The 25,697-nt window shown below is 38.8% G+C and overlaps 1 protein-coding gene across 7 annotated transcripts in view; it reads right to left on the bottom strand.

Annotated features, from left to right (window-relative positions):
- Window positions 1-25,697, bottom strand: part of STAU2 (staufen double-stranded RNA binding protein 2) — a 171,604-nt gene that overhangs the window by 133,512 nt on the left and 12,395 nt on the right. For all 7 annotated transcript variants that reach the window (XM_033007953.2, XM_042786251.1, XM_042786252.1 and 4 more), the window contains 4 exons: window positions 21,688-21,895; window positions 20,453-20,583; window positions 15,895-16,054; window positions 13,428-13,563 (listed from right to left, as the gene is read on the bottom strand). In XM_033007953.2, coding sequence (XP_032863844.1) covers window positions 13,428-13,563; window positions 15,895-16,054; window positions 20,453-20,583; window positions 21,688-21,886 — 626 coding nt within the window. In that variant the 5' untranslated portion in view covers window positions 21,887-21,895. The remainder of the gene's footprint in view (window positions 1-13,427; window positions 13,564-15,894; window positions 16,055-20,452; window positions 20,584-21,687; window positions 21,896-25,697) is intronic.

The following is a 25,697-nucleotide window of genomic DNA, read 5'->3' as shown; positions in this document are numbered from 1 at the left end:
GCTTCCCTCCGCATCCAATAAAGGATGGAGATTCCCCTTAGCCCTCCTTTTGTTGCTAATGTATTTATAGGAACTTATTTTATTTTTTATGGCAGTAACCAGATTAAGTTCCAGTTGGGCTTTTGTCCTTCTAATTTTCTCCCTGCATAACCTCATGACATCCTTGTAGTACACATGAGTTGCCTGCCCCTTCTTCCAAAGGCCATAAACTCTCATTTGTTTCCCCAAGTTTCAGCCTGTCCTGGGTTTGAATGAGTGGTGGAAGTTTTGGGTAGCAGGGGAGGGGGATACAGTGGTGGCCCCCTGTGAGAGGCTTCTTGAAGCTCCCCTGGCTCCAAGTCAGCCCCATCTCTGCACCAAGGCTGATCCAATCAGCTGTGCCTCTGCGAGAACTTATTTAAGAAGGGACCTACGAGGAAGAATTGGACTTGTGAGGAGGAGTTGAGACATCTGTGTGAACATCGAGGTCAGTGGAGGAATGGAGAAAGAAAGGGGAGGGTAGAAGTGTGCCGGAGCAGAGATCCCCCCTGTATCCTGTCATAAGGCAGCAGGGAGGCCCCCCACTGCCACCCATGAAGGTCTATGGTAGTGTAGACACTGATATATGGCCTGTGGGGGGCCCCACACAGCCAGTTAAGATGGCTGTGCCCGAAGGCAGCTGGGATCCTATGGGAAGAAGCAGCACCCGCTGTTGTAGTTCAGCGCTGGGAAGATTGCAGCATGCGGGGGTGTCCCAAGCTGGAGCAGCTCGGGAAGGGCTGCAGCCCGTGGGAGTGACTCCAGTTGAAGAAAGCTTGTGGAGGACTGTCTCCTGCGAGTGAGGGACCACACTGGAGCAGGGGGAAGAAGTTCCAGAAGTTCCTCCCTCCACAAAGATGGAAGAAGCAGTAGCACTGACTGCACCCCCCCCATTCCCTGCCCCCTGCACTGCTGGGGGGAGGAGGTAAAGATATTGGGAGCAAAGCTGAGCCCAGGAAGAAGGGAGGGGTGGGGAGAGATGTTTTCAAGATGTGGTAATGCTTCTCACTGTCCTACTCTGTCTGTTAAGTGTTGTTGCTAGTGTCTGTAATAAATGTATGTTCTTTTTTTACTTCTCCTAGCAAGTCTGCCTTTTGCTCGTGACCATAATGGGTGATCTACCCCTCCCTGTCCTATCTGAAATCCCAAGCCGTTTCTTATTTTCTCCTTCACAGCGCTGGGGGCAGGGGAGAAGTGAGCAACTGTGTGGTGCTCAGTTGCCCTCTGAGCTCAAACCACGACACAGCCAAAGCTCTCTGTTCAGCCAGGCCAGTCTTCTTCCCCTACCAGCTCATCTTTTGGCACTTGGGCATGGCATGCTCCAGCACCTTTAGGATTTCCTTCTTGAAGAATGTCCAGCTTTCCTGGACTCCTTTGCCCTTCAGGACTGCTTCCCAAGGTACTCCGTCAACCAGGCTCCTAAAAAGGCCAAAGTCTGCCCTCCAGAAGACCAAGGCGACAGTTCTGCTTACCCGCCTCCTTACCTCTCCAAGAATCAAAACCTCTATCATTTCATGACTGCTATGCCCAAGACAGCCTCCAACCATCACATCACCCACAAGTCTTTCTCTGTTCATAAACAACAGGTCTAGTGCGGTTGAAGAGATGAAATCCCTTTTGACCACAACACTGAGGGATTCAACCCCATTTCAGTGAAACAAATCATCCAAAGAAATCTTGGTGCCAAAGTATCTGATGCTGTGAGTGCAGCTATCCTTTCTGTGATGAACTTAAACTGGTATTCCACTTTAAAATATCCTAAAAAGGCAAACAGGTCTTCAGAAGATTCTGGAAATTAGCATTTTGGAAGATATGTTAACTGTACTTTCTGTCACAGAACACTAGCAACCACCAAAATCACTACTGTAGACAAGACCTGAAGAGAAACTATAACAGAGTGGTTGCTGGTGGGAAGTTTTGTGTTCAGACTCTGTATATTCTGTAATGAAAGAATCTTGAAAATGTTTCTTGAGAAAATTCCTCAAGCTGTGGCAGAACTTTCAGTTCAAAAGGGACAAAGACATTGGACTAGGAGAGAGTACAATTCCAGTCAGATTTTACTGAGTTATAATCTGTTAAAAATTACCCACTAACCTTTTTTCTGCTTGCTTCCCTTAGAAAAATTATGACAGCCTCTCAAACTACTGTTTGAGCTCTAACAGCGGTTCACCTGTGTCATTACTGAAAAAGCAGGCAAAGGAAAGAAAATGTATTTACTGGTAACCAGTGTTCAGGTTCTGGACGCAGCACAGAGGCCATCACAAGAAAGGAGGCTACCTAGGCTTGCTTCCATTGAACCCACTACCTCACAAGTCTCTCGACTGAAATATCCACAGTTCAGTAGGAACACAGGAAAGATAAGGGCGAACAAAAAGCTAACTGTGGAAAGAAACAAACACACCCAAAATGTTCCTGCTCCTGGAAGAGCATTCAGTGCTTATTTTTATACACATCAACAATGCTAGTCTTCTGCCCGTATCCTGAAAATAAAGCTGCCTTAAAACAATCAGATCTAGAGAAAGCACACCCAGTGAGTTGCAAAGTCAACAGACTGGAGATATTAACAAGGTGCTGGGGCGGGCTGTTGGCTCTGAGGGTCTTTGAATCAGGTGGTTTACAGGAAGTCTCCCAAGTGGAAAAGCAGTGTTGAAAGACAGACATTAAGAAACCAAAGACGAGGAAGATCTGTATTTCACCTCTTTATTCTTTCAGCCTAAGTGAGAACGAAAAAAGCCATGGCTGAAACTTGGAGAGACAGGTCTGGAGCCAGATGTACCTTCTCCAGAGCAGAGAAAGATCTGAGGAAGTTGAAAACCCAAAGGAAAGAACCCTGTCCACTGAAGAAGCTTCACGAGAAATAGCCAAAACACAAGCCAAGGACTACAAAAAGAAAGGGCAGTCCCCTTAGCAGATAAAGCAAGTCTGGGAAGGTCACTATATGCTGAAAGAAAATTAAGAAAAATATTAATTAAGAGAAAAATAAAGTATTAAGGCTTAGGAGCTCCTCTATAAATAGCGCCAAGAGGTCATTGACAAAACTACTTAATCTTGAGTCAAGACAGTTTAGAACACTTCAACAGTGTACAATGTCTTATCACATTTTAGGCATGAAGAATGATGATGCATCTAGATGCTCTACAGCTAAGGCTAAAAAGATTTTAATGATACCAGGTAAATGCATTGACTTGGAAAATTAAGAGACACTGTACTGGGAATACTACCCACAAAGCTTGATCTATATTCTGTCAGCTTGATTTTTAGTCTACATTACATTATTTTAACAGCTATCAATGTAATATTGTAAATACACTTAAGAGTATATATTCTATTGATCCCCGATAGGTTAAATGCACCCATTAACGTAGTGGATGGTAGTGATAGGATGCATTTGTCAGAATGATTACATGTCTTGTGCCAGGACATGTCACCTAACACCATTTTGTGAGCACTGTGGAAATTCACCATAACAAGGTGAGGGGACTGCAGAAAAATTGCTTTCTGGCAGAATTTAATGCTGTCTATAGATTCCACAGCAGAATCTGGGTTTTCTGATCCCACACACTCTATGTACTTCTATGATTTACAGCACTGGAGAAATTAAACATCAGCCATCAAAAATTTTATTGCAGGAATAAATATCCTCTGTCATTTAAGGAATTTTTATATTTTTTTTAAGCCAACCATACTAATCACTATTGTCTAAAACTGATAGCTACTGGCAATGGCAAAGCTCATCACCTGCAAGCTCCCTTGCCACTGTTCTTTTGGGAAAACTATCTTAAAACAAACAGATGTTTCTGCTGTTTTAAACCAACAGGAAATGGACTTTCTCCCTTTTCCTTTCCTAGAAACAAATACTAGCAAAGAAAAATCCTAGCACAGCTGTACTTAACACTTTCCTTATAACAATATGTATGTGTGGGAGGCAGGCAATGAGTGGGAACAAACAGGCCAGGGGAAGTGAAATGTAGCATGTAGAAGGTGAACACAAAGAATTCATTTAAAAATCTGTGAGCAGATTACTACACCATAATTTTGATATGCTAGTAGAGTAATAACAGTGTGATGTATAAGACTTTGCTTTAAGATACAATCTGAATTCTATCTCAGCCGGTAACGTACAAAACCAAATCAATTATCTGCTGGCAATCTCAATCCCAATCCCTTCAAAGTGAACAGACGTTCAAATCATCAGAAAGCTTCATTAGTATGACCAGACTGCAGGTTTGGAGGTTGAGTTGCAGCCTTGTCTTTCAGGAAATGTCTTTAGGTCAAGCCTGACAAACAAAATAATATGGTGAAATGTAGAATTCTTGCCCTCTCTGTGTGGATAAACATAACAGTTTTCACTGCTGACAAATGGGCACTTTTTACTCATACTAGATTTATATAAAAAAGGGAAAATGCCACTGAAGTTATTGCATTATAGCCTCAATCATTATAGGAGGAGAAAACAACGAGACAAAACATTGCAACAAACCTGGTTTTCATTGATTTATGCTTGAATTACGACATTTTAAAGTCCTGAAAAGCTTCAGAATAGAAAAAGGCAACTTTCAAGAGTGCTTCTGCTGTGAAATTCTTGCACCAAAACATAAATTCATGCTGCCATCTAATGGTCTAAATCAGCTGTTTCCAGCTGACTCTTAGGACTATTTCTTTCCCTAAATTTTAACTGAAATCCGTACCTGTTGTTCAGAATGAAATTACGGTGTAGTTATGAAGATATAACCTATTCTAACAAAACTCTTTAACTTCTATTTCCAAATAGGTTTTAATATTTCTTCCAAAAGGGTTTTTGTCCATTTTTCCAAAAGGTTGGAAGGAGGGCAAGGAATGCAGAAAGGAGTCTTCAACAAAGTCAGTCAGTAAACATCTTTATCATCACACCTCTTAATCCATAAAACGCAAATTTTAAGGACAAAACTTTGCAACACTGACTGGAAATACAGGCAAAGGCTCCAACACTTTTTGGCCTTTTTAGGGGAAGGATGTAGTGCCACCCCACACTGCTCCCAACCAAGGGCTTTATTCTCCTGTGACTAACTCAGCTTAATGCAACAGGCTTCAGAACCAAGGGTCCACTTCACCTGGGGAGCAAGGGCACTGGTGTTCGCAGTCTAACAGCTTTTTGCAGCAAAATACAACTTTGTTCAATTAAAAGCACTTCAGTACTTGTATGCCTGCCTCTCCTTAGAACTGTTATTACCCAGATATGTCTCTAAAGAGTTTGTTCTTCTGATACTTTTCTCTCCCTCTTCTCTCTGGGGAGAGATTTTTATCTTTTTTCTAGTCCTTCCACTGCGATAGTCAGATGACTCCCACTATAGCACTCATAAAATTATTACAAATCAACATTCTCAGGATTATTTCTCAGAGTAGGATCTAGCTCTAGATTCAGATGCCTAAATTTAGGTATTTAGTTAATGTGTAGAAACTAAGTTGCTGTTACAGTGAAGCTCTGGAGAGATCCATGCAAAAGGTAAACATCCTAGTTTATGGCATGACAATCAGCATTCTAGACTAGTGACTGCTCTGACTAGACCTTACAGTGATGATAATGGAAGACTGGGTTTCTAGTGCACAGGCAGAGACTATCTGAGAGACATCCGACCTTGGATCTGAGTCTCACCAGCACTGTAAAGAGCAACATCTACCTGCCTGAACACAAGCACACAGTACCACTGGAGATGTAGTTAGGTATCCAAGACATCCATGTGATGTGACACAGGACCGATTCATGAAAAGCACAAGTTTTCCACCAACAGCTGGAGTCCTGGTGGGTTGTAAGAAGTGGTATGATGACTGAGCCCTGCTTTTAGGGATTCCTTCAATTGTCTAAACTTAGCTATGTGGGGCCATTTGAAATGCTCTAGGGTATCTTGCCTACCTAAAAGTCTCCTCTAGGTCTTCTGCAAAATCCACTGGTCCCACGTGGATGTCTCAAACACCCTACAATGTCTCAAGTGGCACTAGAGGTCTGTGTTTAGGCAACTTAGTGTCCTCACATCTGTCACAGTACATCTGCTTGGGAAAAAAATCTGCTTTGTACACAGCTGTGCATAAAGTCCTCCCCTCTGTTGCAGAAAGCCTCAATAACTGGAATTCAGCAACAGATAATAGGCTAATCATGTGCCTAGAGTCATGAAAAGACCTTTTCCAGGTTAATGGCTGATCTAATCAATACTAGATCAAAGTTTTTCAGATCCAACAACCCTTTACATTATGCACTGGACTATTTGTGCCTCAAATGGATGAGAGTCTCCATGCAGAGAGAGGTTTCCTGCTAGAAGGTAAACAGGGTGCTCAGGCAGCACAGAAGGACTTCTAAGGGCCAGGAGAATTTCAGAATTCATTCTCTCTCTCTAAATTAGACAACTGGATTGTATAATCGTAGGTGTACTTCTGGAAACAGTCTCAACAGATTTCATATTGTCTCCTGCAGTGCAACATACTTACTTCAAAATTTGGTTTCTACAGCTGTTCTTCTGGCTAGATTTTTCTTTTTTTTCCCCATAGAATTATGTAACTTTTGTGAAACAAATTAAGTTGGGTGAGGATTTAGACTGCATTGCTAAGCACTCATGTCAAGAAATGTTAGCCTCCAATCTGTTCCCTTTTGTGCATGTATTTAATCTTTAATTCAGCACTCATGGAAGAAACAAACTTTTCACTTTATTCTATTCTTTCACTATACAATCTCTTATTAATCTGACCTGAGAATTTTAGTAATTTATCCAATAATCACGCAGTCTATTCTCTGTTTGATCATTAGATTGGATAACATGTTAGTCCACTATGAAGCCAATAGTTCCCAATGCAGTTGGCCAAAGACCAGTCCTCAAACTTCCTTTTATTATACCTCATTTTTAAAGAGCTGATTCAGTATTTAGGGCATCGGTCTGTGGTGTTGATATACATCATTTCAGGAGCCACTAAACCTAAGCAAACAGTCCCATGCAGCAACTCAGTACCCAGCAGGGGAGTTACCTACCTGGTGGGTGAGAACTACATGCCCATGTAGGGTGATGCCCCGTGCTTTGTGGCCAGGCAGCTTGGCTGCCTCCAGAAGAGGCAAGAATATGCTTCTCTATTTCTCTGAGTTTGGTCTTGCAAACAGGACTCTAAAGCATTCAATATATCAAAGAAATACATGCTCAGAATGACAGGGCAGTGAAGAAGGAGAAAAAAAAAAAAAAAGGAGGAATGGTCTGTGCACTCTCCCCCATACACTAAGGAGAAAGGTGATAGTCTTCTCCTTAATATACAATATTTATGCAGGAAGAAGCAACCATATAAAAAATTATCATGAAGGCTCAGTGCAGCAGAAACTGTCAAAGCTCACAGAAACTGTAGTTTATCCCAGGAACACTACCACTTTGCGTGACATGCTTCTAGAACTATCACACCATCCAAATTCCTCAAAACCAAGTAAGAAACTGTTTTAAGCTAAGGAAGGGAAATAAAGTAATTGTCATTGTTTTGTGTTTTCTTTGTTCGTATACTTCACAAGTGTTTTTAATTTTGAAAGCTTTTTTATTAATAAAGGTTTTCCAGCTCTCTAGATTGTGGTGAGACACATTTTAAGGAATGTTATATAATAAGCAAATAATTTCTGAATCCTCCCAAAAAACAAGGGCTGAGTTTTGTGATCTCTTTAACACCACTTTCCATACTAAAACATCAAAGGCTGCTATTCAGTTTCTAGTGGTTTTATTTCCTGGCTGAAAACACTTAGTTTAGGTAAGCCTGTAAGATATCATTTCTGTTTTGTCACTTACAGACATTCTATAATTGAAAATACTGCAGGACAATTAAACTTCAGGAATGACTTTCTGCAATTCTAATTGAAGAGAAAATAACATAATAAACCAAATCAACATTCAATGGCGACAAGGCAAGCTGGATGACCCTGTAGTCAGAACCAATATCTCATTTTATTGTTTAATTGCTCTAATTTGAACAGCCATGGTTTTAATTATTTTTACGTGATTTAAGCCAACTGCATACTCCGGGATGCGAGGGAGTACGGTTTCTAGCATTGGCTACAGATATGAGTAGTATGCACATGTTTCATCCTCAGCTCTGCCAGTATTTCTCAAATCTGACACGCCGTTTCAAGGCTTGGCCTCTTCTGAGTAATGTGTCAGTTCTACTGAATCGTGCCAAATGGTGTGCTGACAAACATAGAACCTAAATCAGTTAGCAAACAGCTCCTGAAAGCACCAGCACCTCCTCCCCTAGAGTCAGTTTGTAAAGCTCTTAGATAAAAGAAGCCATACAAAATGCAACGTTCACCATTTTTAGCTCTTCTATAATGTATATTGCTTGAACTGAAAGGTTCTCTTGTGCCTTTGTTGCAAAACTGCTTACAACTCTAACTTGTGAGGCTTTATACTGGGAGTATACAATCGGTAAACTTTGAGTGCCAGAACAGTTTTTTTCCTTTATTATAATCTCTGCTAGTCATACAGAAATCTTTGTTAAATAAGAAGTTGTTTAACATGGCTTGATTCAAGGTTGACAACTTTTTTAAAAGCTCTGCCTTACAAGAGGCCATCAAGCTTCCTAGTACCAAACCTGCATGGATTTTACTCAAATAAAGAAAATCCAGAGGATTCCCAGACCGTGTCATCAGAGTGAGATGAAAAAAGTCTGAAGTTCTTATCTATATTGTGAAAAGAACTTCAGTATACAGATATCCAACCGACCAGAGATCTAAGTTGATAACTTCACATGATTCAGCTCAGCATCACGCACACTTTATCAGCTTGGGCCGAGATGTAGTGTAACGGCAATAACCCAGTGCTGTTATCAATCTGGCAAGTATTGCATTCACTAGCTTGAGTGAAGAGCCAGGTTAACACACCTGTACCACCCGCACTCTCAAGCTGGACTGTATTTTAGCTACTGAATTACCCCTAGAGGGGAGCAGACTTGCCCTGCACTTCCTAACTTAGCACAGAAAGAGACTACACACTGCCTTAAATGCCTTACCCTCTGCTCTGCTAAGAGTTTTGCATTTGCCATTCTACAGCCTGCCTTCCACTTGCAGCTCTGTGACCCTTCATGTAAGCCGCCTGGCCAGCGTTTTCCAGAGCTTCTCTAGCTGTATTTTTCCCTTGCTGTTCTCCCCATGCTGTTATTCTCAAGGCCCTTCACCTGCAAATACCAATACATTGACAGTACTGTACCTATACTGTACGGTAGCCCTTCTCCTATCCCTTGGCAGTAGCTTCTGGTGTACATCACAGAGCCTAATGACATTCATGCCCAAAGCTCAGTAAGCAGCCAGCGTTCAACACCTGCCCTGATGCAGCACTACCAGCACCACAGGCAGGAACAAGCAACAGGGAGCTTGAACAGGCCCTGATAAAAACCACAGAATTATTATAGGGAAGTGTTATGAAGAACAGTTGCTGTATGGGAAAGGACACCCAGAGGAGGATACTCATGTGGGAGACCTCACCACTTCCCTTCCAAGCTGACCACTGGGAAAACTTTCCCCTTTCACTTTTTTAGTTTTCACTTGTTTTCTTTCCTTTTTTCCATGAAAGTAACTTTCACCTTCAGTATCAATTTACACCATCAGCTGCAGACCTTGCAAATGGATCTCTGCTCACACCTGTTTCAACATCCTCTGTGCAACACACTGCCCGTATAAATATGCTCTACTGCATGTGAGAGTGTAGTTCTTCACATGCTTAAATCAACCTGAGCTGCCCTTAATTTCCAAATGCGCATTCCTGCCCCCTCTCCAGTGACAGCACAAATTCTTGTGTGACTAGGTGAGGAGGTGTTTAAGTACAGTTGTAAGTCTAGGAGTAACTTCTCCCTTTCTCTCCTCCCAGAATTGATTTGTTTCTGAGTGGCTCAACTCCCTATGTTGGAGCCAGAGAACTTGCAAGGGCACAAAGGCTGGAGACAAAGGATGAAGGAGGAATCACTGCCACCTCAGCATAAATCATCTTAGCCTGACATGGAAGCTAGACCTCAACTTTGCATACAAATAGCAGCTTTTAGACCACATTTCCATGAGTTACTGAAAAGGATCTTTTGTGCCACTTGAAACACTAGACTTAACTGGCCTAAAGATATGCTCTGGGATGAACTTAACACTTTATTTTTCCCCTCAAGCCATTCATCTTGTCAGAATCAAAGTTCCCTAACGCCATCTCCTAATCTTAGTCTGTATCTTCAACTATTTGAAAAGCACATTTTCTTAAACATAGATCAGTAAAGGGAATTTAGGCACAGTATAAAAGACAAAAACAGCTTCCAACTTATTTTGTATCTGTTTTAATAACAGATAATGATCTACAGTCAGAAACTGATGAAAATGAAAAATACTGATTACTGCACATTACCTACACTATTTTTCAAACCTTATTTTTAAACAGTCTATATAGTCTGCATTTACTTGGGAGTTCCAACAACACTTCTATTCTACTACCCAACTGCTAAAAATCAGAAAACGAATGCTAAACACAACATGGCAGTAGAAGATACTAAATGGAACACATCACACCATGGGAACGTAATACAGCACTACATACAGCATGCGCTTCATATGTGGGACTTCACTTGCTATTAAAACAGATGCAGAAACTGCCTCCGGACTGCCCTCCGGTGCGGGTGGGCGGGAGGTGCCCAGCAATCCTGACTGGCAGAGGAGCAAGATCCTGAGCATCACGGAGCCAGTGACCCACGCTGCAGGCAGCAGGGGCCTCAGCTCGTGGGACGGGGCTGTGCTGCACAAGTCCCGCGGCCGCAGGACAGACTTGCTGCAAGAGAGGGGCCCGTGGGCACCACCCCCTCGGCACCACCCGCATGGCCTTGACTTTATCTAACAACGCAGCAACAAGTTCTCCTGTAAGCATCTTTCCTGCTTTGACTACAGCAATGACAGAGTTGTCACCTTGTAAGACAATCCTGGTAAGCGTGTAAATGACTGAGAAGGGGAAAATCTCTGCTGCAGCTGAGGCCTGCGTGGCACGCTGCACATGGGTCACAGTCCTGTTTGATGCTACCCTGCTCTGGGCTCCCAGCATCTGAAGGGCTGCAAGATTATCTGTGCTATCCTTTTCTTATACCATCAGCTCTAATAAATAGCATTTTAAATGATACCTTACGGAGTCTAAGTGCCTTTCTTACTGGAATCGTAACAAACCAGCACCTCCCAATGCAAAACAAGGTGATGAACAATTATTTCCAACACAGGAGCAGCCCCAAAGCAGTACTAGATGGCATCATTCTTCTGTTTCCTCTTTACTCCGGTATTCATGTGTGAACGAGTATATGCACAAGGGGTACATATTTATGCAGATAGACAGGCGTATCTAGTTATTTACTACTTAGTTTCAGTTATTTATCAGTTTACTAGCCACATCAGTTTATCAGCCATCCTGTGTGGGCAACTGCACTCAAATAAGCACAATGAAGCAGGCAAGCACAGACCCTGGCTTTCTGTCCCACCCTGCCTGTTTGTTTTGTGATCAGAAAAATCGAATGCCCTTAGCTACCTAATGTGCCCAGAGAAATAAAATTCATGTACCATTTTACCCTAACACAGGAGCACAGTTCCCATGAAAGAAACTTCCCAAAGAAGCAAACTTAAAGATTGCACTAGATGCACTAATAATTTCCTATGAAAACAAAAAAAAAAAAACCTTAAAAGTTAGCACCTACTAAGTGTTTCAGGGTTCTGCTTCTACAAATATGTTTCATTAAGTTCAGATTTCAGAATTCCCCATCTTATGTTTTTTTACTAGCTTGCATTTTTTCCAGTCTAGCCATTTTATCTGCTAGTCAAACTAATCTCATTATAAAAGCAATTCAAATAAATGCAGGATTTCTAAATATTAGTAAAACTTATTTCAAGCACCATAGTTAGCTTTTTAAACCACGACATATGTAAGCAGAGGCTCAGGTCAGCAGTGACTAGAAATATAACACAAGTAATACAATAGTCAGTCACTGTTCTGTAGAGTAATGAAAGAGTTTCCTTCCAGGTTATTTTCCTTTGTTTGGCTTTTAGAGTTCTAGGCACTGTTGCTACTAAAAAAAAAAAAAAAAAAAAATCAGAATGACTTTAGGGTTTTAACATTTCATCATGATTTAAAATCTAGGAAAATTTGAAATAAGATTAACTAAAATACTTTCCTTAGACAATCCTGAAATGCTGCATTTTATTTTCAAACTCCTTAATTTTTAAACACTGCTGCAAATTCCATTTCTAATAAAAGAGTAATGTTGAACAAAAGCACTTTTCAAGAGTTCATAACCTCATTCTTCTTGATAATTATGAGATGCATAAAAATTAATAGGAAATCCATTAAGCAAACTTTAATAAGAAAGGCAACATTTTTCACTGATAAAACATGCTATTAGAAATTCCTGACTTGTTTGGTTTTGTTTTTTTTCTTATTTTACAGATTACACTTGGTATCGCTTTTGGAGCTCCAAAAGGCCTGATCTAATATAGTTCCTCTGTGGAAAAATAAGGAAAAATGGGGGGGGGCAGAACCTATCTCAGAGAAAAAGAAAGAAGTTCTTGAGACTGCAAATTAGTACATATTAATTAAGTTTCCCTCAGACTGTTATATTGGATACAAATTATATTTCATTCAGGATGAGCTAGACCAATTTTTCTATCTGTACTAAAATTTTATGAATACCAAAGATGAAGATGCTTCAAAGATTTAGAACATACTGAAGAATTAAATATTTGCAAAAAAACTGCTCCACCCACTTAAATTTTCAAATTATTTAATCTTTAAGAATCTGATAATTTAAAAACAAAATTTTGAATTCCACCTTCTCAATAATCAACCCAATTCGCTACAACGACAGCATTGATGGAGGGCTCTGAATAAAGGTTTCTAAACTGTGAAATAAAGGATTTTTTTCTAACCAAACATTGAGGATTAAGGAACTGAAGTAGTTGACCAGGCAGAATGGTTGAAAAAATAGAAACCTAAGAACAGTTTCAGGCCTATTTTAAAAACGCAGCTCTCCTAATTTTATATGCAATTTCTAAGAAAATAATGTTTCGTTTTTAATGACACAGATTCTAATCACATGACACAACAGCAAGGAAAACCAAAACCTCTCTCTGAAGTTACTGCTCTGCCTCCTCACTGCCATGGCTGTAGACTGCAACTCCAGTATTCACATTAAAAAAAATAGAAACAGTTGGTTTACATGTCGTTATTCCTTGTGACATGCTTAGGGCACCTGTCTTCTTTTAGAAAGAGATTACGCGTGTTTCTAAATAAGGCTGCAGACACCCTCCTAAATAAAAATCTTAGTTTTATCTTCCTCTTAAATAACCTAGGAAGCTCATAAAGATTTAGAACACATTGATAAGCAAAAGATAAAAAGTGTCAAATAATAGAAAAAATACAAACCTCTGATTGTACATGCCCCGGAAATTATAATTTGCTCTGTAATTGGGAATTGGCTTTGGATCTAATGGCCTGTAGATGGCAGGCTCTCCTCTTTTCATAGCCAGACCATTCAGCTCCACTGTTGGAGTTATACTGCCTGCAAAAAACAAAGAATACATGTCAGGCGCTCAAACCACAAATACTGCAAAACACACAAGCAGGACAGAGGTGAGCAGCAAAGAGAGAGCTGCATGATATTTTTTTTGCTCTTAATTTAAAAAAGAATCAACTACAATGACAATTCAGTTTCTCTAAAAAGACCAGGACATAGATGCCATCTTAATCACACGCAATGAAAAGAACATTTAAACATTTATCTCAGTGCATTCTCTATGCAGTTTCAGTAGATTAACCTTCACATATGGATGAGAAAGTCAACGCTATAATCGAGCTAGTTGTTCATCTTTCCAAAATGCTTATAACACATTATGACACTTTTTGAAAAAAATAAAGGTAAAAGAATAATGTCTCTTCCCACTGAATACCATTAAATAAAACCACAACTAGAGCAAAGAGACATTGAAACAAGCAAGCAGTAATAGCCATTACTGCAGTCATCTGGTAATCTCACAACAAGTAAGAAAAAACGTTTTATTTACAAAACTTGAAAACTTAAGACTATGACTAAAAACTAATGACCTAACAAATTGAAAATATAACAAGTGGAAATCAGTGTCACTACAGCCATCTACTGGTGACATAATACAAAAATAGGAAGCAACCAGAACTTGCCCATTTGCATGGTCTCCAAAATGACAAATAAAAAGCTACACTGTGACTTTGTTTTTGGGTTTTGTTTGTTTTTGGTTTTGTTTTTTTTTTTAATAAAATGATCAGCTACAGTTTTCTCCACTTGCGCTGCTGTAAGAAAACCCTAAATGAGCTAAATGTACATTCCAATAAAAAAGAGTTAGTATTTTCTCAAAAAACTTTCATAAGAGATTCAAATGAATCTAGCCTTAAAACAGCTATAATGAATTTGCCTGTCTGACACTGAGGCTTTATATGCCAGATGATGAAAATTTTTATACAATACTTATTCAAGAACTTCTATCAACAACAATTTTTATATTTTTCAGAGTAAGGAATGACTATGAATTCAGCTGTGTAATAAAAATGCAAAATGTCATTTTGATTAGAAGATACCTGTGCACATACAATACACCTTTCTTAGAGCAAAATTACAGTGTTAAGTGATACAATTTCTGAATGAATTCTCTTAAAGTCTATTTCTTTTGTTAGCAGCTTTAAGAATATGCTCAAAACCAAAAAATCCTAGAAGCTGAGTAATACTCTGCAACGTCAAGAATCAAAGCCAGGATCCCTTTTTATAGAGGTCTGAGCCTCCTGCTTTCTAAACAAAGTTACAGTGACTGTGAAGGACAGGGGACAAAACCAGTGTCCTGGGTCTGGAGATGCAATGCACTGATGTCCAGAGGAGCAAGAGAAAACTATTATACCACCCTCAAACAATTCTTAATGGCTAATGCTCAGGATAATACTCATAACCTCTAAAGGAAACTCACTCATGCCTTTTTCCCAACATATAGAAGATTAACTGTAAAATCACTCCATTTTAAGGAAGTGACTGAAGATGACTTTTTTTTCAAAGAGGGGGAAGGGCAGAGGGAAATAAAAGGGGGAAAAGGGGAAAAAGGGGGTAAAAAGGAGTTTAATAAAGAAAAAAGAGGGAAAATACTTTTTTTCCTCACCCTTTGCTTTCTTTTGTATTAGTTTGAATACAGTTAGGAATACTTTTTTTGTTTATTTTCTTGAACAAGACAGAACAGATCACTGAGCACATGGCTGAGATGTGTACCTCAAAAGGTACGGCAAGCAGAGAAGGCAATTCACGGGTAACACCTCAAAATGAAGGATGAAAGACATCAATATATATTCTTTCTATTACTCAAACAACAGTTTCTAAAGCCATCTAAAAGCTTTTCAAAAGCACAGGTTGCTATGAAGGAAGACTCACAATGCAGGAGATTACCTGTCAAAGTTTTCATGCCAAATCCTGACCTTTTACTTACACCACAGATGCAATTTCACAGGACTGGACAAAATTTCCAATTTCATTGGAAAACTAGCTAAAATAACTCTGTGAAAAATGTTTTACTATGGTAATAATGGTCAGTTCAATCTGGTTTTGTCCTGTCTGTTTACTACTGATCACATACAATCACTTTCCATAGATCTGATCCGTATCTAAATAATTTATTCACTTACAGTTCAACCATTTTAGGTATGTGCATTAAAAATTCTCCTGGGCAAATTCACTAGAGGTTCTTTATTATAATATCATACCTATAAGACAGCTATGTTGATTCTCATCCTCCAACTTAACTTGCATCTTGTTAAATTTATTTATTAGTGGTATAATATTCCAACACTTCAACAACATATAACACAGAGGAAAATGTCATACCTGGATTATTGTTAACATTATTTTTGGGTGGTCTTGGCGTTGGTTTAGGTAGGGTAGTTTCATTCAATGCTTTGCTAGCAGCAGCATGTTGGGCCTTTTTAATACTGCTTCCTTCAGCTTCCCATGTCTGTTCTCCAAGAGTCAGCTGCACTGTGAACATCTTCAAAGACAAAGAACAGGTAAACACTGGCAAGATTCTCACTATGGATTAGACCAATCTGTATAAAAACTTCCAGGGTTGAAGAGAAACCATGCTCTCTTTTCATTATATTTAACTTCCCAATAACACATCTGATTCTTACAGAGATCAGTGAGTCTGTATCAGTGGGCAACATCTGGCCTTTCAAATGACAAAGTAAAATAACATAATGTTAATGTCAACTATCAAAGAACAGAATAATATTTAAACCAAGTAATAATATCTGCAAACTGATTCTCTGCTCTTGGAAGACTATATACAGGTCCGTTAAGACCACACTTCTTCACACATTTGAACATGTTTAGTCACTTTACCTGTAGAAAGCAGGTAAAGAATGCTACTAAAAAAAAAAAAGTAATTTTGTAATAATTCTGAATGGATATAAATGACTGCATACTCTTCAAGGCAGTGGAGAATTTGGCCCAAATAGTTTTATCCACTGAAAGAATTTCTCACGCAACCTGATTTCTGAAAATAATGTGTATTGTTAGGGCAGAGTCATGACTTAAATATGTTCAAAAATATAAAGAAGTATTATCTTTTTGAGTGAAACTGCAGTTCTTTAATGTGGACTATCGTGAAGACAGGCACGATAAAAATTCAGAGTTCAGAAACGGACAACTGATAAAACCCATATATATTTCAAAACCTATTATAGAGGATTATTTCAAGCAGTATCTGTGCTGTGCAAGTTGTGAAGATAAAACTCAATGCATATTTAAGATATTAGATAGAGTCTATCTTCTGTATGATATGTGCATGTTCTGTTTAAATTTGAGCATCTAAGAACAAGAGGAGAAAGGGTAAGAACTCAATGTCTTTTTCATATCAATTCCATACATATAAGGCAGGATTTAATAGTCAAATACACACAGTAAACTCAGATATACCTACCTCAAAGAACAGACTAACTTACTGGAGGCAACACAAAGAAATCTACGTATTAGTGTGAGCAGTATATAAAGTAAAATTTTCATTTTGATAGTTTTTTGCTCTAAAATTTGTAAAATTATTTAAACTTGCTATATCCAGGACCAGGTATCTAGAGATAGGCATGATGGGCAACGTTTAAATTCGCCTTTACATATATTTTCATTTAGCATGTACTTGCAAACAAGCATTTGAACACAAGTATGTATGTTCCTCGCAACTCCGCCCTATAGACATGCACACAGTGCGTATGAACTGAATGCTATAAATACATACTTGGGTCTTAATTACAGGCTTGAGTTTTGGCCTACTGTGATTTTCAGAAGCACACTACAAGTCCCTGTATCAGTTCTTATCACCATGTTGTTTTTTCCACAGCAGTCATGAAAATTTCCTCACAGACAAAGGGGAAGAGAGAAATGGTCTCTTAATTTTGCACTCTGTCAAACTCTACCCCTACCTGAAAGCTAAACTGGGTATTGGACCTAAATACCCATAATTATATAAAATATCTATAAACACACATCTTATTACTAAAAGAACTGAAACTTAATTTGTGGATCTGGAGTTTATATATTTTATATTTTGCAAGTATCAGTGTAGCATTTTCATAGGAGGAGAATAATCTTGAATTTCAATAAAAATATGATGAATAATGGCTGCTTATCTACCTATAACTATCCTCTTAGTGCTTAGAGCAAGAAACAGGAATTAAAGATAATAAAGGGCTTGCTCAGTAAATTTCTATAGCCAGAACTCTAGCCTTCTCACTTGGACCATCTGACAAAAAAAATACTGAAAAAAAACACACACAGTAGTAGGAAGGAATTCAATTAAAGGAATAAAACTGCCTACAACCAGTATCTGGAGCAGCCAATGAAGTACTCGAGCTCTGCAAGGCCAGAGCTGACAGTTCTGCTATGGATTGAGAGGCGTTTCTCACCAATTTTCTGAGGAAGTTTGTATTCCTTGCATCCAACCTAATTTACCTGATGGCTACAGAGCAGAAATGCAAAGGCCACCACACTTTGTGATTGTCTTCACTTCACTGTGTTTGTAAGATCAGTCTCCCTTAGCTCTGGCAATTCTTTTCTCCTTGCTTTTTCTGCATGTAGAACTTTCTCTCCTCCTTTCTGGCCTTTTGAAGTGCTACATCCCTCACACCCCTTTTCCCTCTTGTCCGTACCACCATCTATTTTTTTTTTGTCACTTTTTCTCTTAAATTTGTTTCCTGAGATGTCATTGACAGCACAGAAGAAATTATCAGTTTGACTAATGTATTCAAAAATGCCATTTACGCTAACAAATACTTTCTGATTTTTCATGTGATGAAGAATCCACCTGGAGCGCAAACTCCTAGAAACCCTAACTGCACTGTCAGGAAGCACCACTTCTCTGCCAGCTCCACTGTCTGTAGTTTCCCATTTCACCACAATTGTCACAATTTACTTTCCAGAGACAACTAGAAAAAAGGATATAAACATTTACTAGCATTTGTGGTCATGACACAGACAGCTGTCTTGTATAGCATGTCTCTGAAAATTGTGAAAACCACTAGTGGACAGGAACAGAGTATGTGTAGGAAAAAAGCAACGTGAGATACTCCTTAAATGGCAAACAGCAGCAGCATTACATCCTTCAGGTCATGCCTTCTAGGACAAACTCAGCTCTGTTTCACATATTCTACCAAGTATATCATCATATTACTCGTCAGATATTATACTAAACTGCTAACAGAGTCATAATCTCTATGTCTCTGTTTTTCATAGGTCAAAGGTACACAAGTCTGAATAACCTTATTAATATCACCCTTGCTCTTCATCCCCTTCCCTCCTTTGTTTTTCTCATTTGCTGCATAGGTCAAAATCAGACTTAATATTCTCCCGAGTGTACAGCACACATATATTTTTTCTGACCACTATAAGTGTAATTAAAAATAAGATGTAAAGTGAAAAACTGAAAAATTAAGAAATCTATTGAAAATCGGGCTTTCAAAAGTGCAGGTAGGGCAGACTCAAGTCATTTCAATATTAGTTCCTTTAAAATTAATAACAAATATATGTGAACTATTTCTTACCCTGCTAAAATTTAAAGAATATTATGAATGTAATGTAGCTTAAATCTCTTTACTGCTGAGGAATACGAACAGCCAAAACCACACCTTTTGGTAGAACCAAAGCACTTCTTATTTCACAAGAATGGAAAAAAGGTAACAAAATAAATATACAACACAACAGTGAAAAGTTACAGGAAGTGCAACAGATTTAACATGCCACAAAGCTAAAACCAACCAGTGTATCCTGTGGTGCCAAACACTTCCAGGAAGGAGAAAAGCCCTTCAATTCCCATTCACAACGAGGGACCCTAAAAAAGCTTGCTGATTCTCATCAGCCCTGCACCTGCTGACATCATTTCCACCAGCACAACGGCTACATGAACACCAGCCAAACCAGAAGGCCAGTGACTTGCATCAACTCTGTGCTAGCTGACAAGATAACCTGCAACGGAGAAACAAAGGGCAGCAGCAAAGAGACAGCCCACAACTCGCTGAAGCTGTTACTAATCTGCAGCGTGACCCCACTGTCTTACGCTGTTTTGTCACTCTAGAAATACTGAGTACAAAGCAGCTATTAATTATGCCATTGTCTCTCTGTGAGTTTTTCAGGCTTTTCTCTCCTCCCCGAGATTGCTCCTAAGTAGGGAGAAAGTTCAAAATTCTGTCTGGAAATTATTATCATGAGGATATCCCTCTGTGTTCCCCATTATCCAAAAGCATCCTAATTTGCACTTTTGAAGTTGGATATCCAAATTAAGATGAGAACTGACCAGAATTAACTGTTAGTTCATCAGAAACTTCAATGTTATAATCGTATTAGAAGTCTTAATATCAATGTAAATCTTAAAGTTGCACAGGATTTAAAGGAAAAAAAAAAGTAATAAAGTTTGTGCCCTATAATGCAAGCTCCAGAGATACAGTATCAATGCAATCAGCCTTATGAACGCAGAATCATATCAATAAGCACTTTTAAAAATGACACAAACTCACTGTAGTGCAGATGACGACAAAGCTAAACAAATGCGGAGGTAGTTATCAGAGGCACACTGACTGGGGAGAAGGATTCATGCAGCTTAAAAAGCAAATGCTCCATAAAGATTAAGAAAAGACCTTCACAAGGTCTTTATAGAGACCAGCAAATACAAATTCAAAGGTGGAAGTCAAAGTAAGACACAAAACAATCAGGGCTTCAACAAAATAGACATACTTTCTGCATTAAAAAGGAAGAAAAAAAAAAAAAGGCAAAATAAAGAACAGTAAGAAACCCCTTACACTAGAAATGTGGCTGTGTTTGACAAGCACGCTCGTCCAGACCATAACATTATCTGTTCAGCATTTAAGGTACGGCTCATCACCTGGAACTGTGACCTTACCTTGGCATGAGCAGGCCCTCTTTCATTCAGAAGCTTATACTGGGGTTGAATTCTATTGAAACGGGCTAACTCATTTACCAGACACATTGGAGTTTTCTCTTTGGGGTTTGCCATGTTATCTTGGAGAGGAGCTGTAAATAAAGAGTCTGTAAAGTTTTTGTGGAGAAATGTATTCTTCACAACTTCGCAAAGCTTTGCAAAAGCAGCAGCATGCTTAGAAAAGAAAAATACTTTGGCTAAAAAGTAATTTTTTTCACATATGCTAAACACAGTGTTTAAATACCATTTACATATTAATCACATGAGAATATGCACTTTACAATAACCATTTTGATTACATGCAGTTTTAAAAAGTACAATGATTTCTTTCCAGAATGTCTCTATAAAAGATGACAGTGTAGGAGGACATGTACATATGTTACATTTTCTACAACACCAAAGTTTACTGTCAGGAGTATACTGGTTCGAGGAACTGACTACTCTTTCAGAATGGTTTCTTGACACTTTTGAAACAGAAGTGGATAGTATAAGAGTTGCAAAATAAATACAGCAGATGAAACCCTGTGGTCCCCACTTGCTTCCCTCTGCTTCTTCAGTGTCTTAGGCTTTTCTCAGGATAATGAAGGCGCTCTCAGATAACTCCCAAAGAACACCTTTCCTCCCCTTTAAGGATTTTGTTCTGTCTTTCTTAGATTACTTACTTCATGCATACTACTGCCTTACTATTTTTTAACTTTCTGCTATTTCATTTTCAACTTACTTGTATTTATCCCTAACATACATGGTCATTTCTTGCTTAATTTTTTAGGATAACATTTCTGTATTTTATAATCAGTTCAGCATAGGAACTACAGCATTTACTAGGCTACAAAGGAAACACCGAATACTGCCAAGCAGTCTGAAGACATTCTGTTCTAGGGAAGAGAAATACACTTGGAGACCTTCCTGCACCACTAGAACTTCCCTATAAAAGATACACTCACAATTTGACAAAATAGACATGTTCTTTTCTGAGCTTTTATATCATTGATCAACACTTCACTGTAAGTCTCAACTCAGTTAAAGAAACTTAACAGTAAACAGTCTATTTAGCCAAAATATTTTCCTATGGGATTTTTTTTCTTTATTTTAATCCTCTTTAAGGCCTGTCTTATTATTTATTTATTTATTTAAGTGGACAAGTCAGCAAAAAGATTCCTTTGAACATCACAGAAAATATACCTGGACCAACTTACCTGGTGAGTTGCTAGAAGGCGCAGGATCCACGAGGCCGGCAGTAGGACTGCTACAGCTGGCAGCTGATTCCGAAATGGATCCGTTCATTGAGGATGGCAGACCCAGTGTATTTGTAGTTGTAACTGGTAGGGGTAGCACCATAGGGGACATGGCAGGTCCGGACAGGTTTGCTGTAGTCTGCATCTTAACTTGTGCCATTGCCTATCACTGCAAGAAATAAATTATTATGATCAGGGCACTTTGCATTTTGAATGTCAAATGATGGTAGTGATATTAACAACACTTCTTTTTTGCTCCTGGATGCGGGACACAAAACTATCCACAGAAGTCATGCCTCTGCACACATTACTTCCAAACTGGTGCACACAGAACTCACAGAAAAAGAAAATCACCGGAGCAGAACACACACATTTTGACTCCGGGTTCTGTTGCTCAACTGTGGGGTGACCCTGACTGAAAGACAGCAGGAAGAATTACTCTTCTAGAATAAAACTCCATATAATCATTCTGCGGATGAGATTAGCACCTGCCAATTTCTTCAAGAGAGGATATTTTTGCAACAAACTGCCAATAGCAATCTTTTGCCATAGTTTTTCCAGTAAAGTGCACACAAAATACCAAATAAGGCCACAAGAGAAAATCCCTATTTTTGCTGCTTGTTACCAAAATAGAAAAGAGAAAAAATAAGAGAACAACTGACAAAAAAAAAAAAAAAAAAACCACCAAAGAAGCAAGTTCTGAAAAATCAGTGCTCATCCAGTCAACAGGTGAAGCACTTCAATCCTTCTGTAAATTACTAGCACAGGTACCGGGATTTCCTAGACCAGCTTTTAATCCAGTGCCTAAAGCATTTGCCTGGAATATGCCAGTCACTAATTGCTTCTCTCCATCTGCCCAAATGAGTTTCTTTATTACTACTACCTGTTACCTGGCTAAGTCTACACTCATCAGCAAGCCAGGGTCAGGGTACAGCTCTACACACTGGGAGTACAGTCCCTGGCAAAATTTTAGCTACTGACAAAAAACTCTTGCAAAAACCACGAGAGCCATTCAGAGGCCAGCAGGCACCCCAGGCAATCCACTCAGATAAGCGAGGAGGCAGTCATTCTCAGTCCTCCAGGGAAGAATCATGGGCTTCCTTTTGGCATCAGGAAGAAACAGGATAATGTATTTTATTCAGTAGCATGGACATAGACTTTATTTTTTCAGGGTTCATACACATGATACGATCTGTACCGAGCAGATAGGGATGCAAAACCCGTAACAGCCAACAAACAGCCTGGGGACCTGGGACCTCTCCTGGCAGCAGCTCTGGTCTCTCTGGCGAAGGCAGAGGAGGACAGGAGCCCAGCCCTCCTACGTCATGGGCAGCACCCTCACCACTAACCTCTCTGCTGCTTCTGCTGGGGTAATTGTCTCTTCCTAAGCAAAAAGCCCAACCAACACCTGAAAAACTTTCTAACTAAGGTCTTATTGAAATGAGTACGGCTATTTAAAACTTTCTGATTACATCAGCATTTCTGTGTCTTCCCCTTCCCCCCAAAAAAGTCAGTTAAAAAATACTCCAGTATCTCTACTCAGAGGGACAGCATTGTTGGATTAAGATCCCAAATCACTCAATACATTCCAGTGTGCAACTATTTTAGCACAGTTGCACTAGTATAATGAAAATAATAAATCCTATTACTGTGCTCTATGCTTTGGAGAAGAGGTTCAGACTGGAATGCCATTTTTATTACTGAGGAAAGACAGATGACTGATGTAAATCTCTGGAAAGGCAAAATTAAAAAAAAGAAATTAAAATTAAGCTGAGATTAAATCACTTGCCCTTCTCATAAATAAAATGCTAATAGTGACAGTTTAAAAAAAAAAAAACATATACAGTCAGCTGGGCTATATTCGAATACTTCATGTGTTCAAAAATAAGGACTAAATTTGGACTGCAATAATCCTACCATCACTTAACAGCAAATGTCATACAATACAGCAGCAGTGTTAGAAGGGCCTAACTCAGAGACTGAGAATGTGTATAACTATAAATTACATGTTTAATTCTGATTTTAAATATTTTAGTATAGATCAGAATGAATTTTAAAAGTTTCTTAATTGTAAACATCAAAGCCAATGATGGCAGAATCAGGCCATAATCATTAAACATCTTTTGAATGAAGGCAACATAATATAAAATACCACCACAATAATTCAAGTTTAAGAAACTCCTTAGAGTATTTACAGCATTTTATCTTATGAGTCTGAGAAAGCCATCACTCATATAGTATGGTATGACATACTACTGAACACCTATTCTCAGGCCCTACCAGTTGTTAATTATCCTTTCAGCTCGGTATTCTGAAAGTCTACTTTTCTTTTCAAGAAAGCAGAACTTACTAATAACCAAATAAAATAACATGTTCTAGAGTATTGCTGATTTAAAGGGAGAAATTGTAAGATTGATCCTTTTCTATTAAAGATAAAAAAAAACAAAATCAGTTTGATATTAGTATCAAGCAACTGTAAAAATGAAGAAGATAAAGGGCACTCTTTGTTCTACAGTAAAGTACATAGGAAATTAGATTGTGAAATCGGAATAAAATCATAACATATTAGGTGCTGTGATTTTCTTACCTATCTGAAGCTGCAGAACTCCTATAAAAAACTGTAACTATTTTGTAAATTGATCTGTATATACAAAAATGCCCAAGAGGTAAATATAATTGTAGGGACTAACTCTTAAGTACATGAGACATGGAGATAATAAATCTGTAATCAGTTCTAAAAATCCACCAGTAGAGAGAGACAACAGAGAGAATATAGTTGATATAGGGCTGTTGTGCCATTTATACAGTACCTAAAAGGATACCTAAATGGTAGTACACATTACCCTAAAAGGGGAAAAAACCTATAGGCTCAATCCTTTCTTTCTATTTTTCACATATATACCAGTGTTGCACTACTTTATAAACAGTGAAGTAAAAGCATTTTGGGGCCTTCTAGCCACAAGCACAAACCGGTTTGCTACTACACAACCAAATGTAGGACTTGGGGGAAAGAGATTTCACTAAGCTGGTCAGAGACAAAATGCAGTTACATAATCAAAATATTTTTAAATCTTCTACGTGGATATTTTTGAAAAAATATGGCGCACACAGAGGGGATAATTTACTTAGGATATTATGAATATGATTAGAAAAGCCCCCGCACCCCATTTCAGGTGGGTAACCCAACTCACGCCTAGGGAACCGCTACAGCCGAGCGTCTCCAGAGGAGTTTCCTCTGACCCTAGGCAGCGGTTACGGACGCTCGGGACTCTCTGAAAAAGCTGGACTGCACAGCTGTGACCGCCAACTTTGTGTCTTTATTGAGCCGCCAGCTGCCACGCCGAGGCACCACAGCAGTGGCATTTCTTGCACTCTCAATCATTGCACTCTCACATGTCTACCCAGTCAAAGGCTGCAAGTCGCAGTGCTGCCATTTTTGTAAAGTTACATTCCAGAGCTTATGGTGCTTCCTGAAATGCTGCAGTGGTTTTTTTCCTCTCTTACTCTAACCTGCACAGCTGTACCAGAAATGCTACACCAGTCATTTAAAAGGATGTAAAAATACTATAATTGCATTTTACTTCACTTCTGCTCTTGAAAGCACTTTATACATAGGCAGTTACACAGGTTTCATTAAACAATTGGTAATATCTTTCTTGTTAAACTGTTACATGCTGTGAATTTTCCTCTCATGCTAAAAATAACCAAAACAAAACAAACTCACACTAAGACAACAAAACTGCCTCACATTTTAAAGTGAAAATACTGCTGTCAAATATTCCATTCATTTTTCTTATAAGCTAGAAAACACAACAATTAATGTAGTTACATTTACAGATACAGAATGTTTTTAACAACTGTGAATACAATTGTATCATGCTAAAAAGCATCACACAACATAAGGAATTACTTATATTTTTTTCTGATGATTATACTTCCTTGTACTTTTCTGAAACATTAATCACTATATC

This window comes from Tyto alba, unplaced genomic scaffold (assembly GCF_018691265.1).
Source record: "Tyto alba isolate M040663 unplaced genomic scaffold, T.alba_DEE_v4.0 Super-Scaffold_9, whole genome shotgun sequence".
In the NCBI taxonomy this organism is placed as follows: Eukaryota; Metazoa; Chordata; class Aves; order Strigiformes; family Tytonidae; genus Tyto; species Tyto alba.
The sequence above is the reverse complement of the archived record's forward strand: the minus strand, read 5'-3'. Positions and strand labels throughout refer to the sequence as shown.